Source organism: Lemur catta, chromosome 8 (assembly GCF_020740605.2).
Source record: "Lemur catta isolate mLemCat1 chromosome 8, mLemCat1.pri, whole genome shotgun sequence".
Classification (NCBI taxonomy): domain Eukaryota; kingdom Metazoa; phylum Chordata; class Mammalia; order Primates; family Lemuridae; genus Lemur; species Lemur catta.
The window spans coordinates 14844749-14863387 of NC_059135.1; the positions used below are offsets into that span (position 1 = coordinate 14844749).

At 38.1% G+C, this 18639-nt stretch overlaps 1 protein-coding gene across 2 annotated transcripts in view; it reads left to right on the plus strand.

Moving 5' to 3' along the window:
• Positions 1-18639, plus strand: part of EPHA4 (EPH receptor A4) — a 137456-nt gene that overhangs the window by 108207 nt on the left and 10610 nt on the right. The window contains exons 9-14 of one of the 2 annotated variants that reach the window (XM_045560355.1): positions 6968-7026; positions 9075-9188; positions 9697-9882; positions 13843-13904; positions 14357-14566; positions 16629-16778. In XM_045560355.1, the coding sequence (XP_045416311.1) occupies positions 6968-7026; positions 9075-9188; positions 9697-9882; positions 13843-13904; positions 14357-14566; positions 16629-16778 (781 nt within the window). Of the gene's footprint in view, positions 1-6967; positions 7027-9074; positions 9189-9696; positions 9883-13842; positions 13905-14356; positions 14567-14823; positions 14856-16628; positions 16779-18639 lie in introns of those variants that run through there. The other variant, XM_045560356.1, reaches the window with a different exon arrangement.

Here is an 18639-nt window from a genome sequence, read left to right on the forward strand (position 1 = left end):
TATAATCTAGTTTGCCTGGATGGTCCCAGTTGTTACATGTATTTCTTAGTATCGCACCCCCACCCTCACTCTCCAAAGTGTCCTGGTACATAGGGATCAATTATGTTCACGCTAATAACAAGACAGTGTAGAACAACTCCACATTCTGCCCAGACATCTATATTTGTCATTGTGTTTATTCCTTTTGATGCAAAATCTATAAATAGGTGTTTGCTTAGAGCAGTGAGTCCCATCTTGAAGAAGTTAAATCCACAGTAAATACTCATCCCTGTTGCTGTAATACAAGCTTACGAAAACATACATATAGACACTGACATGCCTACCATACCCTAAAGAGCAGTATACCTCAGCCTTTGGAAATTTCAACTTGACCTGAATACAATTTTGCTCCCCTGTGTTCTTTCCTTCCCTGGCATTTGATTTTGGGAGCCGATCAAGATGACCCTCTTTCTTGTCCATTGCCACTTAATGTGTATTTACATGTGCCATGCATGTAAATACTTGGGGAACTATAACCCCTAGGATATATCCATCTGATAGTGGGGACAGGGAGCAGGATGAGGGAGTATGTAGAAATTACATGAGCTTTTAGTGTTACATATTTCTGTCTCTATAATTTTCACAATGTATAGAAATATTAATGTTTTCTTAATTGCCTCTACCTCAAAAAATATTTGATAAAATGCAACACAATGTGATGCTCAGAACACTTATTTGCAGAAAATGGGTCTTATCTGTATCTTGACCATCTTTTTGATGTTGGTTAGAAACATTCTCTACTTGTAGTCCCTCTTTCACTTAGATTTTTTTTTTTTATTTCAAGTGGTCCTCAATACAGCCATCAAACTCCAGTAATCAGAAATAAGTTGCCTTATTATAAGTTTCTTTTGGATGTTCTGCTTAAAACATTGGCTTTGACAAAAAGAAAGGAAAACCACATGAAAATGTAATGCAAAGAGACAAGTTTATTAAAAGCCATGACAATAGAAAATTGCATCCTCATGTTTGATGACTTAATTTCCTCTCTGCTTTTATTGATCACTTTATTATATAAGGCAGGATTGATAGCAGGATGCATCGGATTTCCAATTATGAGTCCCCACCTTAGAGAATTGAGCCTGTCGAGTTACCCAGCGATGATTCCTGTCCCTCTCCCCCATTAAAAAAAAAATGTCACTTCCCAAGGCTGATAAACAGTGCTTGGTGATTGGTCCTCAATGGATCACTTTTTAGAAAATGAAATGTCAACCCCTTGCCCTTATATTGATTCTTCTTTAGTGTCGGCCATAAAGCTGTCATGGGAAAGGCTGCCTGGAGCCAGGTAGCTGACAGGCTTGCAGTGGCTCATGCACACTCAGCCAATTCTTCTCCTCTCGCAGGTTGTCTCCCCTGTTATCTGGGACTACAAATGTTTAAATGGGACAAGAACAGGTGAACGGAGAGGAGACAGGTAGTGCAGACTAAAGCCTGGCCCAGGCTTTTAGTACAAATGAAAGGCAGTAAATGGTACCCTTGAAATAATCTTGCCAGACTTTGGCCAGCGGTATGAGAAAGCAACAGATTAAACCCCCTAACCTGTAAAACCAGAGTCATGTCTTTTGCTGGTGGGGCTGCTGCTTGCTTCTCAGAGCCACAAAATTTTGATGCCAGAAAGGATGCTAAAGATAGATCCCTTGTAGGGGTCCACTTGAACTGAATCCCACACTGCTGGTAGCATGTGAGATTTTTAAAGAAGTCTTTGGGCAGGGACTCACAGAGTGAGAAAAGTTTCAGTCCTTTGGATGACCTCAAAGAGAAAATCTGTTTGATGCTAATTTGTCATTTAAGAAAGAGGAAACAGCCTCAGGCTCACTGTTGGTATCTTGCTGGGTTTTTTTTTATAGCAATCGTTTCATTTATTTCATTGTACATATTTCATTTATACCGAGAAGCCTGAGCCTACCACAAGCCAGAATGATCTCCAATTTTTTAGTGAGAAGATCCACTTTTTTTTTGTTGGCCAACTTGAACATGTAAGCATTTGGGGATCTCAGTGAAAGAATCAAACTAGTAAATTTATAAACTTTATTTACATACTTAAAATTAGATATTATACAAAGTACCTTGATTTTAGATATATTGTATATTTTTTCCATCCATGTTATGTTAAGCAAATTAATTTATAATTTTTATAGACATCTTTGATCTGTGTTCCTGATCACTCAAGTTACAATTTCAAAATTCTATCAGCTTCCCGGTATACATAATTGTACCTGCTATCCAGGTTGTTTTAAACTGCGACACTTCTTGTTCCTATGTGATGCTGTCCCTAGAAATTTCATCCCAAACCACATGTACACATTCTTTTAGCAGCAAGGCACCATTTCTTCACTTTATATATGTATATATTTGTGATCTCCACCGTGTAACCACTTTCTTTATTGCTTTTTAAAGTGATGTTTAAAGGGACTGTTAACAATGACATCATAAAATGCAATTATAAGGTCATAACCTTCAGTACTAATGATTAAACCTGTGTTAAATTTCTCTGACATCCCCTCCCCTTTTATAATGATTTCATCAGGTTACCTTCAAAACCATCCCAAACTAGTATTAATTCAGATTGTTTTAAGCTAGTATGTTTCCCCCAAATTCTATTTTATTGTTCAAATATGAGAAACAGTCTTGAGGACTAGAATACAATAAGAGTCCCTAATTCTTAATGGAAAATTTGGTGGTTAGGAGAAAGTATTAATTAACTGATAACAGGGCATAGGCTGCTTTTATTCTGTTTCTAATGATTACTAGTGATACTGGGTTTTTATATGTTAATGTTATAAAGTACCCCCCTTATCTGAATAAAGAAAAGAAGTGAATTGATTTTAAGAAAAATAATGAAGTGTCTATGGCAAAATTTACTATTAGGTACTGGAGGCCTGAAAAGGTTAAACAATGAAATAAACAGAGATCTCATAGCTCGTTAGTTGGCTGATCAGGACAGGAGTCCAGCTCTCCTAACTGTGAATACTGACGTAGATATATTATTGTAACATTTTCTTAACTGAAAAAATCGACCTACATAAAAAGCTGACATTGGCAGTTCTACCGAACCAAAATTTCAAGAGCCTCTTAGTGATGTTGGTAAGATTTGTTGAATTAATGTGCAAGTCTAATACACAATACACAGTCAGAGTTTGCAAGTTTGTTTTATCTTCTTATTGAAAGTTAAGATTTTCCGCTTTGGAGCTAAGCGTTCACATAATGCTATAACAGTTATTGTTCAGCCTGTATCTATCTTCCCTGGTGCTCTAATTTTCTTCCATAGAATATTATGATCACATAAGAATGAATGCACTTAAATGTTAGCCTAAATCGGCTCTGATGAAGTCATGTAAATTCACACAATTAGGGGGCAGATGGTACCTCGGGAACATTTCTAAACAACTTGCATGCAATTGTATGGTTCAATTCCAACCACTTCAAAATGTTGCTCGTGAAGAACATTTAGACATCATTTGGTGCGGGAACAATGACAGCTTAAGGAAGAGGAAAAAGAAGAATGGCTTCTATGAATCTTCCCGGGTGATGCCATTTCAACACTGGGAAGGGTCCTCCTGGAGCCATGCTCGTCATTACATTGCTTTATCTTCTTTAATATGCACTGCAGCTGAATAATTACTTACCTTTTACTAATTAGCTTCAGAACAGTGAACCACATCAATCAAATCTGTCCACTTAATCAGGGAAGTTAGTACTTTAATAAAAGCAGGGTTTATGCTGCCCCCTGCCATGCTCCCTCATCTCTATTCTGTTTGTTTTATTGAATAGTCAAGGTGCCAGCAAGGACCCTGGGTTGGGAGGGCTCCTGCTGTTCCCCAACAATGTGGGTTAATACCTTTATTTCCGTGCCCCTTGGGCCTGAGGAGGGCTCAGCTCACACTCTTTCAGTTTCACCTGCCTTTTTCTATGACTCCTGCAGTTGAAGGGTTCCATGTGTCCTTCTGGAGCATTTGCTAACAAACCACTCCTCCTTCTTCCCCTTTCTAATCAGCTTGTTCACGTCTCCGTAATTAGAAAATCTTCAACAAAGATTTCCTTCTGCCATTCAGGTGATCAGCCTCCCATGTTACTTTAGAGTTAGCACTTCTTCAGGCTGTGCGGTTTCCTCCGGGCGGGCTGACCTAATAGTGAGTGTCAATGGGCTTTCTTTCTTGGGACAATAACGAGCCACATTGTCCTACCCTGAGCCAAGGAAAAAGGACCATCAGGTGGCAAAGGTAGAGAGGGACATAGGCACTTTTGTTTTCAAGGTATTATTAAAAAGCAAAGAGGCTATAAGTAGCCTTTGAACAGTAATCCTCGTGTTTCTTTTTCAGCATTCCCTGAACTCTTATAGGGTCTTCTCCAAATAACACTCCAAGTAAAGAAGAGTCTTTAAAAATACCCCCTCGCCACTAATTTAATTCCTCCTTCTGTGTTTAGAAGTCCAAGACAGGGATGGGCGTGTCAGCCTTGTAATTAATGACCCTGCCATTTTGTATTTCCTCTGGCTTTGCACATACTGAATGAATGTGCTTGATGTCAAACAGATAACCACACTCCTGGGCAGCTTCAGGCCATGTGTTTTTATGGCGTGTGCCACGTTTTTGACTAACTCACCGACAATTTAAAGTTGGTACGAAAGCTCTGGCTCTATGCATTTTTTTTTCCTTCTTTAAAGAAAAAAATTCCAATCAGTATTCTAGATCTTAAGTGGTTTCGAAGATATGCTTGTAATTTTAGATAATGCTTTTAGGAGCTCTGATAAGACACAATCTCTCAGGCTGGCAGGACCCTATCACACCCTGGGGACCCAGCAATGGCATCTTCTTGACATAAAATGTTACTTTTGCAGTCTCTGACCCAACACTCTTACATTTCCTTTAAAAGAGGGCAGAGAAGAGAGGTGAGGGGGAGAGGATTGCAGAGGACTCTGTGTTTTATAGAGAGTTGTTTAGTTTCAGGGTAGTTAAACCTGTTTAATTTCTTTGATGAAGCAATGGGGTTTAAGAGCAGTTGAATTCAAGTTAAGTGGATTTACTGATATAAAATGTAATATTGCTTATAATTAACTCTCGTTGGGTATCCTTGTGTAACTAATCTACACTATGAGAGTCACTGCGAAGTTGTGGGCCGGATTAAGGCTCACAAAATCCTGTACTTGCTAAGACGACACATGTATGAATCACTTGCTCCTCTGGCTCTACGTCCCCAACTGTACAATTGAAACTGAGTGTGCCTGTCCACCTGATTGCTTTCACAGGGTTATTGTGAAGATGCAATTAAATAATAGACCCTTTGAAGGCCCTTTAAAAAATGAAATGCAAAGGAAAATGTAAGCTATGATTTAGGACTGAAATATACACTTCACAGTTAACTGTGTTAACCGGGGTCTCTTGTTTTGCTAAGCTGGTTCCTGCTTTGCAAACAGTTCAGGGAGGAGATAATATATTTGATGAGAACGCTTTGAAAAGTTAAATGCAGTGTAAAAGTGCAAGGTATTATTACTTGCAAGGGAATTATCCACACAGAGACACATCTGTGGGCTCTGAGGGTCTGATTGCCTGGTTCCTACACTGCTGACGATTAGGAGAGGAATGTGGGAGGGAAGCTTTGAACACGTGACCCTAGTTGGGCTGCTTCGCCAGTGGCACTGCCTGGCTCCTCTGGGCTCTCTGTTGTTTTCTCTTTTACGTGATCCTGTGGCCTTTCTGCCTGTTCAATGTTGAGGAGTTACAGTGTCAGATTCTGACCACACTGCCAAGATGCTATGTGGCCTTGGGGGAATCTTTTCTCACCTCAGAGCCTCAGTTTCCTCGTAAGAGCCTTAGCTTAACTTATCTTTGAAGCTCTAAGAAAACACAAGATGATTGTACATTTTATGTTTTTCAAAGGAACATACATGTATACATTTTATTCATTAATTTCGTCTCAACTGCTTAAACTTGGACAGCTGTAATATCAACTGAGTTGATTCTCCAATCCCTTTAAGTAATATATATTCTGCTGATTCAATAATTATATATATATTTAAGATTTTTAATTCCCAAGGCTTGAGTTGATTTTCCCGTTTATATAAGTGATAGATGTGTATGTGTATGTATCGCTGGTTCCAGATTTGTATGTACTGAGGATTTCTAATTCCCAAAGCTTTATAACAGAGCCAGATATCACTCCAACAAGAAATAGGAGCAGAATGCCAACTTTGAGCTCATATGCTATTTTATTGAAAAAGAATTAGATAAAGCAGACAAAAACTTCTCATTTTTACTCTTACTAGTTTTTTACAAAATTCTAAGGAATGTAATCCAGTACAAAGCAAATATTTACTTTGTAAATTTTTATTAATAATTTAGGAATTTGTGTGCAGTAATTGAAACCAGTAACCACAAAACTATTGTTTCAAGAATATCGTGTGTTATGATGATGAGTTTTGTGTTATAGCAGCATGACTTACTATTACCCATCACATACTGAACATTATTGCCATTTGACTTATGCAGAATTATGCATGGGAACTTATTTTCATTAAGTATGCGTGTGTATTTGTGTGTGTGGATGTGTGTGTGTGGATGTGTGTGTGTGGATAAACTAGCCAATAAACTTATCTTTCAATAAGATAAATTTCCTCTGGGAATTTGAAATTATAATTACAAAATATTTGCTTTATCTATTGTAATACACCTCAGTTTAAAATTGTGGTCAAGAGCAGAAACTCTGGACTATGACTGCTTGGGCCTGAAACCATGACTCACTACCCGGGTGACAAATTATTTACCTTGTTATTAATGTTTCACCTCTTGTAAGTTTCAGTTTCTCATCTGTGAAATGTGTATGGCGGATCTGCCTGACTTACATTATGGTAGCAAAGAACTTTGTCCCATGGCTTGTGTTACAGCTTTTGTGCTGGAGGAAAATAATTTTCCTTTTTAAAAAAATTTTTTAACAGACGGAGTAAATACAGTAAAGCAAAACAAGAAGCAGATGAAGAGAAACATTTGAATCAAGGTACAAATAATTCTATTAAAATTTTTATTTTTCTAGTAGGTCTCATTTTCTAGTTTAGAAAGGTCTAAATAACATTAATGTGGCTATGAATATTATATTACATATTCCTTATTCAAATAATGTACTTTAAGAATATCAAAGTGAAATAGGTGATTCAGGATTATTTCAAATGAGATTAAAGATCGGGGGTGAGTGGGGAAATTCCTTTAGATTCTTCCTTTTCATGATTTTATCCTCAACCCTGAAAAAGCCTTGCTCTAGCTGGCTTATTCTCATAGCTGGGTTGCAAGATTTAACAGGTAATTCTTCTCGTAGAAGCTAAAAATGTGTGGGGAGGTAAAGAATACAAAATTGAAGAGTAATTACTACTTCCCGAAGAACAGCTATATGTGGTATAGAATTTGTGACTGTCAATAATTTTTTAGTGGATTCTAGTTACTTTGATGTTCCAAATGGGTTCAAAGAATAAATTGACAGTGGCTCTCGAATGCTTAAAGCAAGGTAGAAGACTTTTAACTGGACAGTGCTGACGACTGACCAGGAGCACCATCCAACAGAACTTTCAGAGATGAATTTCCTAGATCTTCACTGTCCAATACGTTAGCCAATAACCACATGTGCTAATGTGAATGAGGAAGTGATTTTTAAATTTAATTTTAACTTATTTGCATTTAAATAGACACATGCTGTCAGTCCCTCACACTAGTGCAGGGAAGTGGAAAGAAGACAGAGACTGGGAGTAACCAGAATATCTTGAGGAAGATTTTCTGGGCTAGAGCATGGAAATTGATGGGAGCTATGGAATGTCTGACAACTTTCCATTTGTTCACCTTGTTTCCTTTCTTAAAGCATGCTTTTAAAAATTTTCACATGGTATATGTGTGTAAAAGCAAAAACAACATATTAAAAATAAGTAGCAAGAAAATGCTGATTTAAGTAGGTTATTCCTAATGGCAGATGCTGAGATGAGGACAAGGCTGACAGACTCAGGATATTAGAGGGACTGTGCCAATTGGTGTCCTACATTCTCTCAGTGTCCCAGTGCCCCAGGAGCTCTAGGAGGGAGAGGTGCAAATGCAGGAGAAAACTCTCATAATCTCTGCTTCCTCTTGGTCCAAATGTCTGTCACTGGGCTGCCTCTGAACTCACATTCTGAGTGTAGTTTGCAAGTGAGTATGAGGTATGTCTGAATTACACTCCTGGTGGACAGACTATTCACAATTAGATTTCAACAGTTATCTCCACTGAAGCTTCCAGGAGAACTTGGATATCTTTGCTTATAATGCCTTCTTTCCAAAACAGAATACAGGTGGAGGTCCAGTCCAGAGTCTATATTCCCAAATCAACTAGCTGGTATTATCCCTCTTGTCTATAATAACCTTGGTTTAATCACAGTTTGTTAATCCAGTCACATATTTAATTGGTCCAGATATTGGGCAAAATGTGGCCAATTGAAAAAAAAAAGTTGCTATTATCTTCCATCAGGAAGGATAGCTGACAGTGGTAGATAAGACTTAGTGCAAGGACAAAGGAGCTATGAGCGACTGCTTGGGACAGTAGTATTCAGCTGATACATTCCAGATCATATTTAATTGGTCCAGATATTGGGCAAAATGTGGCCAATTGAAAAAAAAAAGTTGCTATTATCTTCCATCAGGAAGGATAGCTGACAGTGGTAGATAAGACTTAGTGCAAGGACAAAGGACCTATGAGCGACTGCTTGGGACAGTAGTATTCAGCTGATACATTCCAGATTTCCTTACAGAGACATTCTCTTTTCCTCCATGGGATGGGTTGTTTTTAAAATCTTGTCCTTGAAGTGTGAAGACATTCCAGGAAGTCAGTAGAGCTGCAGCCTCCTAAGTAGCTAACAACTCTTTGTTTATCCACTAATGAAAACCAGAGTGAGAATTTACCATTTTCCTGTGTCAAGACTTTGCATCTAACCCAACTTTTCTGGTGTTCAGTATTTTTAGACCCAAATTACTTATGTTCAATACTGGTTCCTGAGAAGTGTTCAGCCAACCTATCACATCTTTATCACTTAGGTGTTAGAACTTACGTGGATCCCTTTACATATGAAGATCCTAACCAAGCAGTTCGAGAATTTGCCAAAGAAATCGACGCGTCCTGCATTAAGATTGAAAAAGTTATAGGAGTTGGTAAGTATCCGATTGTATGTGAATGAGTCTATTTTCTTGGTAGATATTAAATATATATGCATGTGAATTATTTAAATATATATGTGTATGAGTGTGTATATGTATATACGTAAATATCTGTGTACATGAAATTCCCTTATTTGAAGTATAAAATGCGGTGTGCCATAAAGGACTCTGGGGCAAAATGTGATTTTTATTCTTAGGAAAAAACTTAATGAGTAAGTATGTGCAATCTGAAATCGGACTGATTGCATTCAAAATTTTCACTCTGTGTCTTAGTAGCTATAAGACTTCAGGCAGGTTTCTTCATTAAGCCTTAGTTGTCTCTGATAAAATGGAGCTGAAGACAGCACCTACCTCGGGGTTGTGGGAAGGACTAAATGAAATAATCTATGGAAAGCACTAGCACAGAGCCCGACATGTACCAAGCACTCAACAAATGGTAGCTATTACACTTTCATCTTGAATGCATTTCTGGTCCATTGTAGATTTCTTTTCTCTCCCAAAGGTGAATTTGGTGAAGTATGCAGTGGGCGTCTCAAAGTGCCTGGCAAGAGAGAGATCTGTGTGGCCATCAAGACTCTGAAGGCTGGTTATACAGACAAACAGAGGAGAGACTTCCTGAGTGAAGCCAGCATCATGGGACAGTTTGACCACCCAAACATCATTCACCTGGAAGGCGTTGTCACGAAATGTACGTGGGTCACTCCCTTTACAAAGCCAACTTAGAAGTTACTGGGAAATTAAACACACATTTTCTTTCCAGGGAAATGACAGATGGAGCAGACCCACTGATTGCTAATAGGAGGAAATCAGTGCAGGACAAGTCATTAATCTTGTAGTCAGCTCTAAGTGGGTCTATGGTTTCAGCTGATACCCTATCTCCAAGGCAGCTTGTGTGATATTTTAGAGAAATTAATATTGCAGATTTTTGGTATGCCGTGCCATCTTTCAAATCTTTGCGAGGCCAAACTGGTTGTCACAGGATAGGCACAAGCAGATGGTAGGCAAAATAAATTTTAAGTACTTTTCATATAAAGCACAACAAAACCTCGTCACACCTTGTACTGGAAGCTTCAATTCCAGATGCAGGGAGTGAATCTTGGGAATCTTTATTATTTTGGGGGATTTGCTTGTCTGCTCTGCCTGATTTATGGCTGTTGCAGTTCAGCACCTATTTACAGTAACACCTGGTTGAACTTTCCTTTTTTTAGTCCATTAGCATTCGCTGGGCCTGTGAACCATGCTTCAGTTAAAATACGACACAGCTCAACAGATGCATTTTGCGAAGCAAACCCTGAATACCTCCGTAAAGCCGGCTAAGACCAACTTATAAAGTGCCACACAGACAGTGCAGCTGGAGCAGCCACTGTGTGAAGTGGCTGTGTTCCAGAAGCCATAGTCCCTGCTACAGTTACTGCAAGTCAGGGATCCTGTAAGCCTGGGGCTATTTCTCCTGGAAGGCCAAGGCCTCTCCTATTTGAACTGAGGTGTCTGTGCAAAGCATCTTCAATCAACACGTGCAGCCTGGCTCGAATATGGCTGCCCTAGTGGGTGAAGCAGTCGGGGGAGGATAGGTTGAAGAGGAAAATGAAGACATTAGGTCTAAGCAGAGGGCCAGTAGGACTCAAGGTACAAAATCTTTAGGAAGACGAAATGAGGAGGTTCCTAACAAGTAAGTGAAAGTTTAGTTTAGAGGTCCCCAAATTTAAACACACAAAAGAATCTTCTGGAAAACTTTGTTAGGACAGTTTTCTGGGCCCCATTCCCAGAGGTTTGATTCAGCAGGTGGGGTGGGGCCCATGAGGTGGCATTTCTAAAGGGCTCACCACAGAGCAAGGCGATGCCACAAGCCCAGGGGGTCACACTTTGAGGACCCTTGGCCTAGGAATCAAAGACCTGCCTACTGGCTCAACTGCTGTAAGACTAAAGCACGTGACCTTAACGAGTTGCTCAACCTTTCTGGTTCAGTTTTCTCATCTGTAAAATGGAGATTAAAAATAGAACTTGTCTTATAAGGTTATTTTGGAATGAAATAGAATATTTAGATTGATTAACATAATAGCAAATTTAAAAAAAACTCTTAAGTGTTCACTAATGTTATTATGTCTTAAGAAGTACATCTTTCCCCATCTTTAGAATCTTTCAGAAAAAAGCACCTTGGTGTTAAGGACATATAATTTTCTGCCTAAGGTGAAGGCTATAATTAGCATAGAATAGCTCTATTTGCTTTTTAAGATTAGTTTTACAGACAGGATATTTTTCTGTTGCCTGTGGCCTTCAGGGCTGCCCAGAGCCCTTCACTACTTTAATTAAAAGATAACATTCCCTTTAAACACTTCTGCAGGTCCATTTTCGAAAAAGGAGGCTCTGTTCAGCTTAGGGTGTTTTTCCTGCCGCAGACAGTGATTTTCATAGCACCTCTGCAGAAGAGAGAAGAAACAGGGGATCTTTGTATTAAAGTCCCAACGCGCCTCTAAAACCCGTAGCTATTACAGCTGTAACTGTTATAAACGACTGGATGCATTTGCATAATGCAGTTGTCACTGAATTAAAATGATTTAACATTTCCACCCGAGCAGATCCCCTCCCCCCTCCCCATCCCTCCCCACCGCATCCCTGCCTGTTGCAGGGAAGGAGCCCCCTCTGCCCACAGACCCGGCCCAGGCCCATTTTACAAGCCCCTCTGCTTATGGAGACATTCATCTATACTCCTCTTGGAGAGCTCATAAAAGATTCTGACAAATGGATACTTTTAATAAACAGAAGAAAGGAATGCAGACAAATTGGGAAGATGGTGCCAAGAGTGGGCCTACGGAGGTGCGAGGGTGAAAGGGTAGAATGGAAGAGTGTGAATTCATTACCAGCAGTTACTTGAGTAACTTTTCAAAATTGACAGGAGGACCATAAATCCTCCCCTCTACCCAACTCTTTTAGATCCTCTGCTCTCTTCTCCAGTGCTTCGGAGGAATCTGGTGAAATGGAAGTAGGTGTTAATGGACGACCAAGAGAGGCTGCCCTTTCTCATTAGTTGACAAAGGATCTTTTGATGGAGGCAGGTTGATTAAAACTCATTTAGATGTATTTGTTCTGTCAGAAGACTGTGGTCGCAGATGTAGAGGGCAAATGAATCTGAGAACTAAGTGCTTCCTATTTCTTCTAATGGAAGATCCAAAGATGTCCAGGGATCACCCCCTCCAGACAAGGGGAAGGACTGGAAGTGATTTTATCAATCGTTTGGTCTGCACCAAGATCCCTATTTTGTCTGCCAGCTTTCATTCCTCACTAGAAAATAAAATCTCCACGGTATTGTTTTCTAGTCCAAAATGTTTGCCTCCAAAAGATTTCTAAGACGCAACATCAAAAACACAATCAAAGAACAAATTGATAAATTGGACTTCATTAAAATTAAAAACTTCTGCTCTTCAAAATTGTTGCCTTGAAAGTGAAGACATTTCCCCTTTCCGCACTCCAGAAATTACAAGCTGACAGGGTCTCTGATTGGAAAATGTATTAGTTTAGAATAATTATGGGTTCTTTTTAGCAGTGAAATATCTCAGCCTATTTTCCCTGACTGCGTGTCTCAGACCAAACAAGTGCGGCAACAAAACTGTGAATATTTTTGATGTATCGAACAGACATTTTATTTTCTTCCAAGGGAATCTTTCACAGACTCTTTACTCTTTTACCTTTTCCTTAGTAGAAAAATTGAGGATTACCACCTCCATCCCCCAACAATACCCTTTAGAAAGCAGGAATTTCAGACCTTGAGTCCATTGCCAATGATTAAGAAACTGAAGAATCACTCTATTTCCTAAGATCCTCAGAAAGAGAACTAAAGTGAAATGAAAATATTGTTTCTACCCCACTCCTCCTAGACCTTAAAATCATTTTGATTTCTTTGCTAAAAAAAGGGAGAGGGGAACAAGATTATTCTAGTACTGAATTTAAATTGCTGTCTTAGATGAAATAAATCACTGAAACTTTTCTGTGATGGTTTTGGTTTTTTGTTTGTTTTTTGAAGTGGGTAGTTTAGGGAAGCAAATAGAATAAATTTATTCATATGTAGGGAAAGAGAAGAGAAAGGATACAGCCCTGACCCGAGCAACACAAGGGGAAAGAAGTTTTTCAGTGTTATGTTGTGCATGCTTGGCATTTAAGATGTGTCTAAATAATGAAATATCCAGCACAGCTACTGCTCCCTGAAACTTCGGTTTCTCTAAAGAAAGAAAAAAGTTTCTCTGTCCTTTGCCTTCTTTAGCATAGCACAAGTGGCTCTTCTGGGGACAAAATAAATTAATTATCCTAAAGATTTTTTCTTGTTTAAACAGGCCTTCCCATTTATCGTTTTCCCCTTTGCTTGAGAGAGCAATTATCCATTCATGTGCTCCCTGGATACCAGAGGCCACTTTAGTTAAAGACTTTGTCAATAAGCCACCCAAAGGGTTAACCTTCCAGATGGGACTTAAACCTACTCCTCCTTTTAATATTTCATTCCTAGCTCCCCACAGCTGAGGCATAAGCTTGGCTTGTTTTAATTAAATTAGATCGCACAAGACAGGTGTCTTGGCAGTGAAATTGTGCACAGCCCATTTTTATCTCATTAACTGCAGTGCTCATCAAGAGTTTGTGTTTTTCTTTCTGAAAACTCTAGGTAAACCAGTAATGATCATAACAGAGTACATGGAGAATGGCTCCTTGGATGCATTCCTCAGGGTACGTGTCTACTTTATATTAAACCCAAGAATGTTGGTGTTTAGAAAACTGTAGCAGATTCCTTGAATCCATTCTGTTTAGTGGTATTCATAGACCTTTTTAATGGGGCGAAGGAAGAAAGAGGAGAAATGGAGAATTATGTGATTTTTAAGGCTATTAAATAATCCATGCTCAATGAGGGTAGTATTTGATTTATTCTTGAATCGAGGAGCTGTTTGAGCTATAGATTCATTACAGTTGGATTCTTTCCATCTATCACAGGAAGCAAACCCAGCTTCGAGAGTACACTCTACTAGTGAATTAGTGACTTTGGTCAGAAAGGCCCGGAAATAGTGTTGAGTTTCATTGCATACCGGATACAGATACCAAAAAAGATTCAAGTAATAAATGCTTGGTGATAATTAATTTGGCCTAACACTAATAGGACTGTTCCTTACTCCTTTCCTCTGCAGAAGAATGATGGCAGATTCACAGTCATTCAGCTGGTGGGCATGCTTCGTGGCATTGGGTCCGGAATGAAGTATTTATCTGATATGAGCTATGTGCATCGTGATCTGGCTGCACGGAACATCCTGGTTAATAGCAACTTGGTCTGCAAAGTGTCTGATTTTGGCATGTCCCGAGTGCTCGAGGACGATCCGGAAGCAGCTTACACTACCAGGGTAAGGAAGATTTGTGACCTCTGGGTTTCATGCTGATGAAACTGTTCCTTTCTTCTCACCTTGATGTTGAAGCCCCTTTCTGATTTTTTAAAATTTTTAAGTTTCCTTTAGAGCCTCTTCCTATTCCTGCATCCCCTGTTTAAATCCTGTTTCCAAAAAAAGAGGGATTTTGAAGCTGATTCTACATGTGTGACCATATTATAAAGCCACAAACTAGAGGCAAAAGGAATTATCTTTCCTTCTACATTTTTTTTTAGGCAAAGTGCTAATGAACAATAAGAGGATGTCTTAAAAAAAAAAAAGAACAAGCTGAATGAAAAGCAAGTATCAAGGGTAATTTACACAATAGATGATCAATTACTGAGAAAATCAGGAGGTAGTTTCACTTATTGTATTTTTTTTTTTTTATACTTAAGCTTGCCTTCCTTCCTTCCTTCCTTCCTTTCTGTTTTAGATTTTCTGTTTGGCTCTTTTCTATTCTTTAAAAAATCCTTATTCTAAATAAGACATAGCAGTGTTTCTAGTTGGTTGGCTACCAAATCTGAGAATGCATATACAGGATTTATAAAACATGTATACTATGCAAGGTTTTCCAGTATCTAACAGCCTTCATTTTACTCTGGGTAGATAAGCAGGGATTAGGCACAGTTAAAAGTTTTCAACATACAGCTAATGGCTATGCTATCTTAGCTTGACAATCTAAATATAAAATACTAATGGAATAAACACAGAATCATAAAACAGTTATTGGCCATTAAGGCTGACACTGTTAAAACCAACATGAAACAGACAGTTACCAGCCATTTTCCCCCGTTAACACTCACCATTTTGCATCTGCAATCCCAAGCATTGAGGGGTTTTTTGATTGGTTGGTGTGGAGGTTTTTGGGTAGTATTCAATTACTTTGGCTCTAATTTTGATTCTTATACATATCCTCTTTTAAGTTCCAAGTCCATTCACTTAGAAAAGAATATATCTTTGTGAATGTTGAAGGTCTTTTATTTTTTTCCCAGATGTTAGAGAGAGGAAAGTTAAAGGAGCCTTCTAGAATCATACATTCACATAGATAAAACCTTAGCCAAATATTTTTTCAAAGGCAGAAGACAGCAAAAGTGTCCTTCTGTCTGTAACAAGTATGGATGTAATCCATCGGTTTTTCAGGGTATACTGCAGTGTATCAAAGCAATTTCCAGTACAATTTATTATCCTGCGTAGTAGCCCTACCTAATAAAGCAAAGAAAACTTTTAAATGATGACTGTTTGGACAGCTCAAGGGTCTGAATTTGAGTTGAATTAATTTCCCCAGATGGGACCCTAGGAAATTTGAAATTTGATTAAAAATATCTTGCACATAAGTATAGACAAACAAAAGACATTTGAGGCCAAAAAAAAGTGCATGTTAAACTTTCCCTGGGTAGTGTTCAAGTACTATACCATTTTTTCAGGTTTTTAAAAATTCAACAACAACTAAAATCCTGCCCTTACTCCATTAAAATCAGTAATAGCTCTGGTATCTGATATTATTTGACTACCTTTAAGGGCCTATTTAGCATAATTCTAGCTGTACTGGGCATGTTTCTTATGCTATATAAGAGTAGGTAGACAGGATGATGGATAGACATTTTTATATTTAAATTCCTTCATTCTTTATTTCTGAAGCAATATTAAGCATTGCCTTCCTTTGTACTGCTTGGTGAGAGAATCCAATAAGAATATCAGCTACATATCCATTGATATGCCATGTAAAATATATGCACTTTGTAAACCCTGGGATTCTCTGTCTTCTACAATATTGCCTTAGCAGAGCTCAGATAATAGGTAGGCTTTTAAAAAATAATTGGACATATTACTTATTCACTTCCCTATGACTAAAGAAAACATTCGAGGAGAACTGCCTCAACCTAGAAGACTTTAGTTAAAATAAACAAATCTCTTATTATTGTTTTGAGAGCTATCTCACAAATGCTGTTGTCCTGCTTGGCAAGCAGTAACTACATTCAGAATTTAAAATGGCACAGCAGAGATGTACTTAGGGAATAACTTATGACTCAAATGTTCACAGGGTGGCAAGATTCCTATCCGGTGGACTGCGCCAGAAGCAATTGCCTATCGTAAATTCACATCAGCAAGTGATGTATGGAGCTATGGAATCGTTATGTGGGAAGTGATGTCGTATGGAGAGAGACCCTACTGGGATATGTCCAATCAAGATGTAAGTCTCTATGTTCAGAAATATATATATTTACATTGAGATTCAGGAAGTTCTGTATCATTGTATGACGGAGTGAGAGTTGGGTTTGAAATGACACATTGAATTCAAGGTTCTTAGTACTATGTCTAGTAGTCTAGTTCAACATTGTAACCAACCATGACTATAGATTTCAAGGACCAAAATTAGATGGCCACCATGGTACATAGTATGGGACATAGATGCATTGATTGGTAGATAAACAATATGGAATGGTATTTTTACTTGGTGCACTTTCAAAGTCATACTGAAAATTAAACTTTGTATTTTAACAAAAAGCAAAAATTATGAAGAAAAAAGTTCACATGTGATAAAATTGACATGAAAAGTTTATTGAAAGAAAACTAGTGAATATTTTAAAGCTGGCATAGTTGTAATTAGAGCTTGCCACTTGAGGACTCTAAAATAAAGCTTCACTAAATGACCCTTTGTAAATTATGCACATCCCTTGAAATGTACCATCTGGACTACATCGTAAGGGAGTATCCATGATGCCTGCAATTTCAGAAAAGCATTCAATAATGACACTAATAAGATTCCAGAGTAATAGAATTTAATTACAAACATCTCCAGTGAGAAAGAGCAAAACCAAACCAAACCAAAGAAAGCTCTCTAGATAAAGGGGTCTTCCTAGAACACATTTCAGCTAATTTTGGAAAAGTTTTAGTTAGTTCTGGAAGGATTAGAAATCATATCCAAATTAAATGGCCACCTATACCTTTTGAACTTTTCTAATTTTCTTATGTGTGAGCTAAAACATCAGAGAGTTTTGAAAAACACATGGTATTCAGTTTATCAATTAGAATTATATATTGGAAAGTCTTCCTTTCAAAAATTCTCTCTGTTACCTAACCATCTGCCTTGTCCTCCTGAAACAACAAGAATTTGCAAAGCCTGGACAGTTCAAGGAAGAACCAGGTATACTTAAGAAATAGGATGCAGTTTGCCTTACCAATAAAAGAATGTGAAGGGCAATAGAAAAACTAATGTACTCCATGTCTAGTGTGGCAAAAAGAAATCCCTTTTCACCAGATTAAAGGGAATAGTAGTGTTGACAATGTATTATCTGTAAATTATAAAGGAAGATTCACAGCAGATGGGGAGAAGGACAGCAGCTAGCACAAGTAATAGATAATTACAGGCTGGAATAAGATGGCAGAGGTGAATGGTGTGTAATCTATTGTCTAATGTGATTATGCTACGCAGACACCTTCAAGTAGCTCCTTGTAGCAACATTTGGATTCAGGTTAGAGACTCTCAGAGGGACCAATAACCTAAATGAGCAAGTGGTGCACGTATTTACTTATTTACTGTAATTATTTGGTACTTAAGCTCTCCTTTACTTCAGTTGAGAGTTGTAACCAAATGTTCATAAGAGCAGAGTATCTAAAGGTGTAAGTTTTCTCACCCTAAATATTTTCAGACATGTAATTTTTACAGTGTCCATATATATAAACAAATTTTGTTGTTTTAAACTTTCAGTCGTCTCGCTTTATACATGAGAAAGCATCTGAAGCTATTTCTTGATCACAAATATATATTGAGCTATCATTTGTCTCTGTGTTGGATTCTGTGTAGAACAGGAATCAACAGGAAATGTATCAGGAGAATTACTTTCATGAGTAGAATTCATTTTTGGCATATGGTAAGTGGAGTGAAAGTAACTGTTGAAAATATGTCAGATTTAGCAAGTTTTTTTGTTTGTTTTCATCCTCTGCCCCCCCAAAATATTCAGCAGTAAACTGAGAAAATATGCTTTGTTAACCCCTGAGTCGTCTTCCAAGCTGGCAGCAGATAGGGAGCTTATGAAAGAGTATTAGTCAGT